This window comes from Entelurus aequoreus, linkage group LG19, assembly GCF_033978785.1.
Source record: "Entelurus aequoreus isolate RoL-2023_Sb linkage group LG19, RoL_Eaeq_v1.1, whole genome shotgun sequence".
NCBI lineage: Eukaryota > Metazoa > Chordata > Actinopteri > Syngnathiformes > Syngnathidae > Entelurus > Entelurus aequoreus.
In genome coordinates, this window is record NC_084749.1 from 45,179,463 (window position 1) to 45,191,641 (window position 12,179).

At 35.9% G+C, this 12,179-nt stretch overlaps 1 protein-coding gene across 4 annotated transcripts in view; it reads right to left on the reverse strand.

The window, feature by feature from the left end:
* Positions 1-2,699: 2,699 nt before the first annotated feature.
* ccdc191 (coiled-coil domain containing 191) overlaps positions 2,700-12,179 on the reverse strand; it is a 52,204-nt gene continuing 42,724 nt past the window's right edge. The window contains exons 11-14 of one of the 4 annotated variants that reach the window (XM_062028557.1): positions 11,345-11,488; positions 10,660-10,812; positions 8,076-8,230; positions 2,700-4,490 (exon numbers count right to left, since the gene is read on the reverse strand). In XM_062028557.1, the coding sequence (XP_061884541.1) occupies positions 4,349-4,490; positions 8,076-8,230; positions 10,660-10,812; positions 11,345-11,488 (594 nt within the window). In that variant the 3' untranslated portion in view covers positions 2,700-4,348. The remainder of the gene's footprint in view (positions 4,491-8,075; positions 8,231-10,659; positions 10,813-11,344; positions 11,489-12,179) is intronic. The other 3 variants (XM_062028556.1, XM_062028554.1, XM_062028555.1) reach the window with 3 other exon arrangements.

Consider the following 12,179-nt stretch of genomic DNA (forward strand, 5'->3'; position numbering starts at 1 on the left):
ACCTCATGCCTGTTCATAGTTTCATGTTGATGTTCATTTCACGCTCCGCTCATGCCACAGTAAGTGCTGTTTGTTTTATGTTCATAGTTTTACCTTTGTGCTAGTATATTGTTTTCATAGCCAAGTTTGTTTTTTGTTCTCCGCCTTGTGCGCGCCTTTTGTTTGTTCCTTTTTATAGTCAAATGAAATCCTGTATCGACCTTCACGCCATGTCCAGTCTGGTTCGCAATCCACGCAGTAAATTGCGTCGTCATAGTCCACGTCTTGACAACACTAAATCATTCAAACAGCTGGAATTTGTTATTTTAGTTGTAAAAGTGTCTCACAATCTGCTGTGTATCTTTTTTTTTTTTTTACAGGAATACTGAAACATTTGACACTTGTTTTGCATGTCTTGCCCTGATCTGAGCCCAGGATGTCGTTGTGGCTTGTGCAGCCCTTTGAGACACTCGTGATTTAGGGCTATATAAGTAAACATTGATTGATCTATATATTCTGCTCCAGTGGCGTGCGGTGAGGTTCATGGCTGGTGAGGCACTGACTTCATCACAGTCAGATTTACAAACATATGAACCCTAAAGAGTATCTTATTCACCATTTGATTGGCAGCAGTTAACGGGTTATGTTTAAAAGCTCATACCAGCATTCTTCCCTGCTTGGCACTCAGCATCAAGGGTTGGAATTGGGGGTTAAATCACCAAAAATTATTCCAAGGGGCGGCGCCGCTGCTGCCCACTGCTCCCCACTGCTCCCCTCACCTAGCAGGGGGTGAACAAGGGGATGGGTCAAATGCAGAGGACAAATTTCATTACACCTAGTGTGTGTGTGACAATCATTGGTACTTTAACTTTACACATACAAACTGTAGCACACAAAAAAGCACATTTAATAAAAAAAATGTTATTATGGTCTTACCTTTACTTATAAATGCAGTCCATGCGCCGCTGTTGTGCTGGATTAATGCACCCCCGCCGTAGAATGCACCCCCTGACGGGAGTGTTATATCAACTAAAGCCCGCACTTAAACTTTCCACGTGCAAGATTGAATCTATTTAAAAAAGTTATTTCATAAGAAGCCAAAAAGTGCAAAAACAATAATGTTGGTGTTGGAGGAGTTGTGAATGAATGAAATATGAAATCCGTGCTGCAGTCTGCAGGTGTACCTAATGTTGTGGCCCAGCATTCATTCACAACTCCTCCAACACGAACATTGTTGTTTTTGCACTTTTTGGCTTCTTATTAAATCACTTTTTTAAATAGATTCAATCTTGCACGTGGGAAGTTTAAGTGTGGGCTTTAGTTGATACAACACTCCCGTGAGGGGGTGCATTCTACGGCGGGGCTGCATTCTCTACCACCAGGAGGCGGGATTAATGCGAGCCTCAGCCAGTGCGTCTTCGCAGCCGTTTTATGATTGCTCAGCACAAGAAATACTTTACACACATACAGTTGTTGACAAAATACACTGTACATTATATACCTCAGCTAACTCAACTATGGAAATGTATAATATAATTCCTATAGCAATACGGTCTCACTGCACAGCAGGCCAGCAGTTAGCCGAGTCATTGCGCAATCCATGTTGAGGCACAACTGAGTGACGTGCCTCAACGGGCTGCTGATCCCCGCACCGTCTCTTCTCAGTATTTGAACGGCAAATGTGAAAATTCAGCGATTTTGAATAAAAATAATCTAAAACTGGTGAAGTTAAATGGAAAATAACTTTATCGTATAATCACTGGATACATATAACAATTTAATTAATTGTTTTTCTTTTAAAATTTTTTTTCTTTCCATGATGGCACGTGAGGCCCCGCCTCCCCCTGCCTCTAGTGACTGCACGCCACTGTTCTGCTCTCTATGTTTTCCTCATTTAAGAGACTCTGCTCACGAGTTAAGTAGATCAAGTTTGCACGTGTTTTAATACGGTTGTAACGCAGTTACAAATGCACTTTCTTGATATTTCGGAATGTTTTTATTTTGTTATTGAAGTATTGTGTTTGTGTGAATTTTATCTCAAAATAGTTCCTCTATTTTTGTTGATTGACTGTTATTTTATTTGACTCCTTCCTGTCATGGCATGCCGTCAGGCTTCTGTAGCTCCTCCCCTTCCTCCTCACTTCGCTGCTTGCGACGCTGAGGTGAGTTGTGTCCAAATTGCTGTCGTTTTCTAACAAAAATAAACGGTTTACGTTTGTATTTCTTGCCCTATATTGTTTACTTTTTATACACCCTTCAGATATCAAGCGTTTTTGTGTTATTTCAACCACTACTTTGAGCGCTACAAGCTTTTATTTTGAAGCGGTCCTTTCATGTCACATGACCATTACGTCGTGCTGGTAAAAAGTGTGTTTTCTATGTGTAGGAAGCAGAGCTCTACAAGGAGTCACAGAGAAGGACTTTAAGTGGTTTTTACTTCTTTTTCAGAATAAAACCTCCTTTAAAGAAGTCCATTGAGCGATGGCTGACTACAAACTCATCACAAGTCATGAGAATCAGGTCATACACCAATTTATATTCTTGTCTGCATGAAAGAAAGGAATCTATATGTGTTAAACATGCTTGTATTATCATTAAACACCTTTGACTTGTTAACAAAATCCTCTCTTTCATAAATAAATCAATATAAATGATATATATGAATGAAGTAGATCCCCTCCACGTGGTCATTTTTGTTATACAAAATATGAAGTTACAATTAAACAGATTTATTTTTATTTTTTTTAAATGGGCTTTTGCTTTTTGACCCTAAAAAGGAGTACGATTTGTGTTTCAATGTTTTTTCAAAATAAAATTCAAATAAACCAATGTTTTGTTTTTCGTTTTCCATTCATCATAATGGGAAAATATTAATGACCAAAACGTGCACTGACCGATGAGGATAAGCGACGTTCCAAATGGCACTTTTACACACGACTATGTTCACTGCCTCCTTACTTACTTGACATTGTGGTGCTGTCCCACTTACTGGACATCACCTTTGCAGTATTGAAACATCTTCTTGGCCATGGTTGACACAAATAAAACACAACCATGAGGACAAATACACCAATTGGGGCGTGTTAGGTGCAACATGCAAAAAAACCAGACAAACTGTTTTTGTTTCAGGCCTACATTTTACTCCTTGGAATGTGTATTGTTGTTGTAGCTCCTAATTTGGCCACCAGAGGGCGACAAAGCACAGTCAGAAGGTTGGGCGTCCTAATTCAAAAGCAGAGCTGCTGTCGTCCACATGGAATAAATGTCAGATTGGTCACATCTAGTCTTAGACTTAGATTAGTCACATCTAGTCTCAGATTTAGATTAGTCACATCTAGTTTTAGACTTAGATTGGTCACATCTAGTCTTAGACTTAGATTGGTCACATCTAGTCTTAGACTTAGATTGGTCACATCTAGTCTTAGACTTGGATGGTCACACCTAGTCTGAGACTTAGTTGGTCACATCTAGTCTTGGACTTAGATTAGTCACATCTAATCTTAGACTTCAATTAGTCATATCTAGTCTTAGACTTAGATTGGTCACATCTAGTCTTGGACTTCAATTAGTCACATCTAATCTTACACTTGAATTAGTCACATCTATTCTTAGAATTAGATTGGTCACATCTAGTCTTAGACTTCGATTAGTCACATCTATTCTTAGACTTAGATTGGTCACATCTAGTCTTAGACTTAGATTGGTCACATCTAGTCTTAGACTTAGATTAGTCACATCTAGTCTTACACTTAGATTAGTCACATCTAGTCTTAGACTTACATTGGTCACATCTAGTCTTAGACTTAGATTGGTCACATCTAGGCTTAGACTTAGATGGGTCACATCTCGTCCAGCGGTTAGTGCCAAAACCCATAATATTTTATACTCCAAAACCAGGAGGGTGTGCCTGGGAAAGGATAGTTTCGCCCTATGCTAGTGAGAAAAACAACTGTTGAGATGCAAACAAACAAAATGTCACCTGCCATAGTTGTATTGCGTTGTAAAGAAAACCAGCGTTATGTCCCTCACTACCTTGGTTAGTTCTGGACCACTTGCTCTGTCTTCTTGAGTCTGATCCTCTTCTCCTCGCCGGTGAACAGGTGTCATTAGTTTTTGTCTGGCGGATCATTCCTGCCTAACATGTTCTACACCTGCGGGCCCAACCAAGTTAGGTTGCAGGTAGCTGGTAGTTGGCTTGGGGGCTGGCTTTCTCTGCTTCTCCCGTGCCTTGTCCTCTGCCGGGCACGTCGGTCTATGGCCTGCTGCTCGCCCTGCAGGTGGGTCCGGGGTCTGGGGTTCCTGTCGATGGCCGGCCTGGCTGGTGGTCCCTTGTGATAATGTGAGGAGTTTGTGTGGCACCACGGAGCCTTCACTGAGGACGAGAGCAGAAGTCGGGCAGAACCTCGATCACTTTGCGGCCCAGTCTCTCCCGCCGCTGCTCCCTCTCTCGCTCCTTGCGCTGCACGTGCGGGAGCCGCGTCCAGGCCTGGAAAGCTCGCCATAGCGCCGCTCTGACGTTGGCGGGCAGATGGAGGGGCGGACATGGAAAAAGACAAGAAATCATTTTGGAGCCTAATGAGGTTTCAGGTGATGGAGCCCAGTGTTCATGGGCAGTGGCAGCTGCACGACTGGAGGGAATAGAACCACAGTCTTAGGCGCTTCACCTGGGAATGTGACCTTTATTGGAGCTGCGTGTGGATCAAGTATTTCTGATTCTGATAGTAATAATAATTGTACATGTTTTCTACTAAAGCTACATAGAAATAATAATGATTCATGTTTTCTACTAAAGCTACATAATAATAATAATAATAATAATAATAATCCATCCATCCATCTATCCATTTTCTACTGCTTGTCCTTTTCGGCGTCGCGGGGGTCACACACGGTAGCACGTCCCACGGACTGCTACTAGATGAAGTTAGAGGCAACATGGATTCTAAAGTCTATGTTGCAGGTAACAAGGATTCTAAAGTCTAGAGGAAGTTACAGGTAACATGGATTTTAAAGTCTATGTTACAGGTAACAAGGATTCTAAAGTCTAGATGAAGTTACAGTAACATGGATTCTAAAGTCTAGATGATGTTACAGGTAACATGGATTCTAAAGTCTAGATGAAGTTACAGTAACATGGATTCTAAAGTCTAGATGACGTTACAGGTAATGTGGATTCTAAAGTCTAGATGAAGTTAGAGGTAACATGGATTCTCAAGTCTAGATGATGTTAGAGGCAACATGGATTCTAAAGTCTAGATTAAAGATTAAAGTACCAATGATGAAGTTAGAGGTAACATGGATTCTAAAGTCTAGATGAAGTTAGAGGTAACATGGATTCCAAAGTCTAGATGAAGTTACAGGTAACATGGATTCTAAAGTCTAGATGAAGTTAGAGGTAACATGGATTCTAAAGTCTAGATGAAGTTAGAGGTAACATGGATTCTAAAGTCTAGATGAAGTTAGAGGTAACATGGATTCTAAAGTCTAGATGAAGTTAGAGGTAACATGGATTCTAAAGTCTAGATAAAGTTAGAGGTAACATGGATTCTCAAGTCCAGATGAAGTTAGAGGTAACATGGATTCTAAAGTCTAGATGAAGTTACAGGTAACATGGATTCTAAAGTCTAGATGAAGTTACAGGTAATGTGGATTCTAAAGTCTAGATGAAGTTAGAGGTAACATGGATTCTAAAGTCTATGTTACAGGTAACAAGGATTCTAAAGTCTAGATGATGTTACAGGTAACATGGATTCTAAAGTCTAGATGAAGTTACAGGTAACATGGATTCTAAAGTCTAGATGATGTTAGACGTAACATGGATTCTAAAGTCTAGATAAAGTTAGAGGCAACATGGATTCTAAAGTCTAGATTAAAGATTAAAGTACCAATGATGAAGTTAGAGGTAACATGGATTCTAAAGTCTAGATGAAGTTACAGGTAACATGGATTCCAAAGTCTAGATGAAGTTACAGGTAACATGGATTCTAAAGTCTAGATGAAGTTAGAGGTAACATGGATTCTAAAGTCTAGATGAAGTTAGAGGTAACATGGATTCTAAAGTCTAGATGATGTTACAGGTAACATGGATTCTAAAGTCTAGATAATGTTACAGGTAACATGGATTCTAAAGTCTAGATAATGTTACAGGTAACATGGATTCTAAAGTCTAGATGAAGTTAGAGGTAACATGGATTCTAAAGTCTAGATGAAGTTAGAGGTAACATGGATTCTAAAGTCTAGATGAAGTTAGAGGTAAGAAGGATTCTAAAGTCTAGATGATGTTACAGGTAACATGGATTCTAAAGTCTAGATGAAGTTACAGGTAACATGGATTCTAAAGTCTAGATGATGTGAGAGGTAACATGGATTCTAAAGTCTAGATGAAGTTACAGGTAACATGGATTCTAAAGTCTAGATAATGTTACAGGTAACATGGATTCTAAAGTCTAGATGAAGTTACAGGTAACATGGATTCTAAAGTCTAGATGAAGTTACAGGTAACATGGATTCTAAAGTCTAGATGAAGTTAGAGGTAACATGGATTCTAAAGTCTAGATGATGTTACATGTAACATGGATTCTAAAGTCTAGATGAAGTTACAGGTAACATGGATTCTAAAGTCTAGATAATGTTACAGGTAACATGGATTCTAAAGTCTAGATGAAGTTACAGGTAACATGGATTCTAAAGTCTAGATGAAGTTAGAGGTAACATGGATTCTAAAGTCTAGATGATGTTACAGGTAACATGGATTCTAAAGTCTAGATGAAGTTACAGGTAACATGGATTCTAAAGTCTAGATAATGTTACAGGTAACATGGATTCTAAAGTCTAGATGAAGTTACAGGTAACATGGATTCTAAAGTCTATGTTACAGGTAACAAGGATTCTAAAGTCTAGATGATGTTTCAGGTAATGTGGATTCTAAAGTCTATGTTACAGGTAACAAGGATTCTAAAGTCTAGATGAAGTTACAGGTAATGTGGATTCTAAAGTCTAGATGAAGTTAGAGGTAACATGGATTCTAAAGTCTATGTTACAGGTAACAAGGATTCTAAAGTCTAGATGATGTTACAGGTAACATGGATTCTAAAGTCTAGATGAAGTTACAGGTAACATGGATTCTAAAGTCTAGATGATGTTAGAGGTAACATGGATTCTAAAGTCTAGATGAAGTTACAGGTAACATGGATTCTAAAGTCTAGATAATGTTACAGGTAACATGGATTCTAAAGTCTAGATGAAGTTACAGGTAACAAGGATTCTAAAGTCTAGATGAAGTTACAGGTAACATGGATTCTAAAGTCTAGGTGATGTTAGAGGTAAAATGGATTCTAAAGTCTAGATGAAGTTACAGGTAACATGGATTCTAAAGTCTAGATGAAGTTACAGGTAACATGGATTCTAAAGTCTAGATGAAGTTAGAGGTAACATGGATTCTAAAGTCTATGTTACAGGTAACAAGGATTCTAAAGTCTAGATGATGTTTCAGGTAATGTGGATTCTAAAGTCTAGATAATGTTACAGGTAACATGGATTCTAAAGTCTAGATGAAGTTACAGGTAACATGGATTCTAAAGTCTAGATGAAGTTAGAGGTAACATGGATTCTAAAGTCTAGATGATGTTACAGGTAACATGGATTCTAAAGTCTAGATGAAGTTACAGGTAACATGGATTCTAAAGTCTAGATAATGTTACAGGTAACATGGATTCTTAAGTCTAGATGAAGTTAGAGGTAACATGGATTCTAAAGTCTAGATGATGTTACAGGTAACATGGATTCTAAAGTCTAGATGAAGTTAGAGGTAACATGGATTCTAAAGTCTAGATGATGTTACAGGTAACATGGATTCTAAAGTGTAGATGAAGTTACAGGTAACATGGATTCTAAAGTCTATGTTACAGGTAACAAGGATTCTAAAGTCTAGATGATGTTTCAGGTAATGTGGATTCTAAAGTCTATGTTACAGGTAACAAGGATTCTAAAGTCTAGATGAGGTTTCAGGTAATGTGGATTCTAAAGTCTTGATATAGTTGGAGGTAAAGTCTAGATGAACGTGGATTCCAACTCTGGAGTTAGAAGTTGGGCAAGCAGACCTGGTGTCGTGCTCCTGGGCCATGTGTTGACGTTCCTGCTCCAGCAACCTCTCCTGGACCACCTGGTCCAGCAGGGCGTGCAGGAACCTCCTGAGAGTGTGGGCGCGGTACAAAGAGTCGGCCTTCTGCTCCTGCAGCAGGCGCTGGTCCTGCAGCTGAGGAGAAGTGTGCATGCTAAATGTTGTCACACCTGCACAGGTACATGCTGGCTTTCATGTGCTTATTGCTGTGTTATTACAGCATATTATGACAATACTTGATCATAATAATAATAATAATAATCAATCTCACTCAACATGAAACTTTTACATAAAACTAACAATATCCTCACCAGGCATCCTACTTCTATTCTCTTAAATGTTTTAATTATACAACATATTTTATGTTATACTTTATTTTAATCATACAACATATGTTATATTATACTTTATTTAACATACATGATATTATACTTTATTTTAATTATACAACATATGTTGTATTATACTTTATTTAACATACATGATATACTTTATTTTAATTATACAACATATGTTATATTATACTTTATTTAACATACATGATATTATACTTTATTTTAATTATACAACATATGTTATATTATACTTTATTTTAATTATACAACATATGTTATATTATACTTTATTTTAATTATACAACATATATTATATTATACTTTATTTTAATCATACAACATATGTTATTTATACTTTATTTTAATCATACAACATATGTTATATTATACTTTATTTAACATACATGATATTATACTTTATTTTAATTATACAACATATGTTATATTATACTTTATTTTAATTATACAACATATGTTATATTATACTTTATTTTAATTATACAACATATGTTATATTATACTTTACTTTAATTATACAACATATATTATATTATACTTTATTTTAATCATACAACATATGTTATTTATACTTTATTTTAATCATACAACATATGTTATATTATACTTTATTTAACATACATGACATTATACTTTATTTTAATTATACAACATATGTTATATTATACTTTATTTAACATACATGATATTATACTTTATTTTAATTATACAACATATGTTATATTATACTTTATTTAACATACATGACATTATACTTTATTTTAATTATACAACATATGTTGAATTATACTTTATTTTCATTATACAACATATGTTATATTATACTTTATTTTAATTATACAACATATGTTATATTATACTTTATTTAACATACATGATATTATACTTTATTTTAATTATACAACATATGTTGTATTATACTTTATTTAACATACATGATATTATACTTTATTTTAATTATACAACAAATGTTATATTATACTTTATTTAACATACATGATATTATACTTTATTTTAATTATACAACATATGTTATATTATACTTTATTTAACATACATGATATTATACTTTATTTTAATTATACAACATATGTTATATTATACTTTATTTTAATTATACAACATATGTTATATTATACTTTATTTTAATTATACAACATATATTATATTATACTTTATTTTAATCATACAACATATGTTATTTATACTTTATTTTAATCATACAACATATGTTGTATTATACTTTATTTAACATACATGATATTATACTTTATTTTAATTATACAACATATGTTATATTATACTTTATTTTAATTATACAACATATGTTATATTATACTTTATTTTAATTATACAACATATATTATACTTTATTTTAATCATACAACATATCTTATTTATACTTTATTTTAATCATACAACATATGTTATATTATACTTTATTTAACACACATGACATTATACTTTATTTTAATTATACAACATATGTTATATTATACATTATTGAACATACATGATATTATACTTTATTTTAATTATACAACATATGTTATATTATACTTTATTTTAATTATACAACATATATTATATTATACTTTATTTTAATCATACAGCATATGTTATTTATACATTATTTTAATCATACAACATATGTAATATTATACTTTATTTTAATCATACAACATATGTTATTTATACTTTATTCTAATCATACAACATATGTTATATTATACTTTATTTAACATACATGATATTATACCTTATTTTAATTATACAACATACATGATATTATTGTCATGAAATGGTTATTGTGAGTCAGTATTATCATGATTAATGTCATGCAATTATTATTATGATGCAGTGTTATCATGATTATTGTCATGAAATGATCATTATGATTCAGTGTTGTCATGTTTAATGTCATGAAATTATTATTGTGATGCGGTGTTATCATGATTATTGTCATGAAATGATTATTATGATGCAGTGTTATCATGATCATTGTCATGAAATGATTATTATTATGCAGTGTTATCATGATTATTGTCATGAAATGATTATTATGATGCAGTGTTATCATGATCATTGTCATGAAATGGTTATTATGATGCAAGAGAGTTCAAGCAGGAAGAGGATGAAGTAAGTGTGTGTGTGCGTGCGTGTGTGTGCATGTGTGTGCATGTGTGTGTGTGCGTGTGCGTGCAGACTGACTTTTTTCCAGCAGGTGAAGCTCCTCCGAAGCAGGATCCTCTGATGGAGTTGTTGGGCGCCAGCTTCTTTCTGGGCCAGCGAGTCTGCGGCTGATTGCATCCACGCCAGCACGCATCGCCTCAGGAGGGCGGCGACGTGATGAGTCCACGCCAGCTGGAGGGCGGAGAAGAAGAGGGCGGATGCACGCTGATGAAGGAGGTCAGGGTCACATGACAAGATGGCAGCAGGGTGTGTGCGTAGGTACAGTCCACATTTGGTTCTTGATGTTTCCTACTTTGCTTTCACTTTCCCGACTCATGCCTGGTGGGCGTGGCCACATGAAGTTACACGCAGGTGATGCGACTCATGCCTGGTGGGCGTGGCCACATGAAGTTACACGCAGGTGATGCGACTCATGCCTGGTGGGCGTGGCCACATGAAGTTACACGCAGGTGATGCGACTCATGCCTGGTGGGCGTGGCCACATGAAGTTACACGCAGGTGATGCGACTCATGCCTGGTGGGCGTGGCCACACGCAGGTGATGCGACTCATGCCTGGTGGGCGTGGCCACACGCAGGTGATGTGTTGACACCTCTCCCCCAAACATTGTCTCATTCCACAGTCATCATGATATCAACCTCAAAGAGAAAGCAGCCTGCTGCTAAAGAGAAGATCTGGGTCAGTCCCAGGTAAAGATGGTCTACCTCTGAGTTGGCCTGCCTGAGCTCCATGAGGCGTTTCCATGGCGCCAGACCTCTGTGGCCTAACAAGCGGGTGTTGTAGTGTTGGCGGGCGTGCTCTACCGCTTGCTGCTGCTTCCTGCTCTGCCTCCGCTTCTCCTCCTCCTTCTGGGGGGAGACAAAGACTTTTAGGGTCAACATTGATGACTTTTACAGACAGGAAGAAAAGGTCAACATAATGAACATGAGTCATAAATATGATGGCGCATTCACGCATATGATAAATATGCACATATGATAAATATGAATGCACATTCACGCATATGATAAATATGATGGCACATTCAATGATGACACTTGATAAATCATACAACAACACACCAGGGGAAAAAGCAGATGACAGTCAACACATATTACATATTACATTTTACATATCATATATTAAAAGATTAAAGATTAAAGTACCAATGATTGTCACACACACACTAGATGTGGTGAAATTTGTCCTCTGCATTTGACCCATCCCCTTGGGGAGCAGTGGGCAGCAGCGGCGCCGCGCCCGGGAATCATTTTGGTGATTTAACCCCCAACTCACATATTATATATTACATATTACATTTTACATATTACATATCATATATCACATATTACATATTATATATTACATATTACATTTTACATATTACATATCATATATTACATATTACATATCATATATCACATATTACATATTATATATTACATATTACATTTTACATATTATATATCACATATTACATATCATATATTACATATTACATACTGTATTACATTTTACAAATCATATATCACATTTTACATATCACATATTAATTATCAC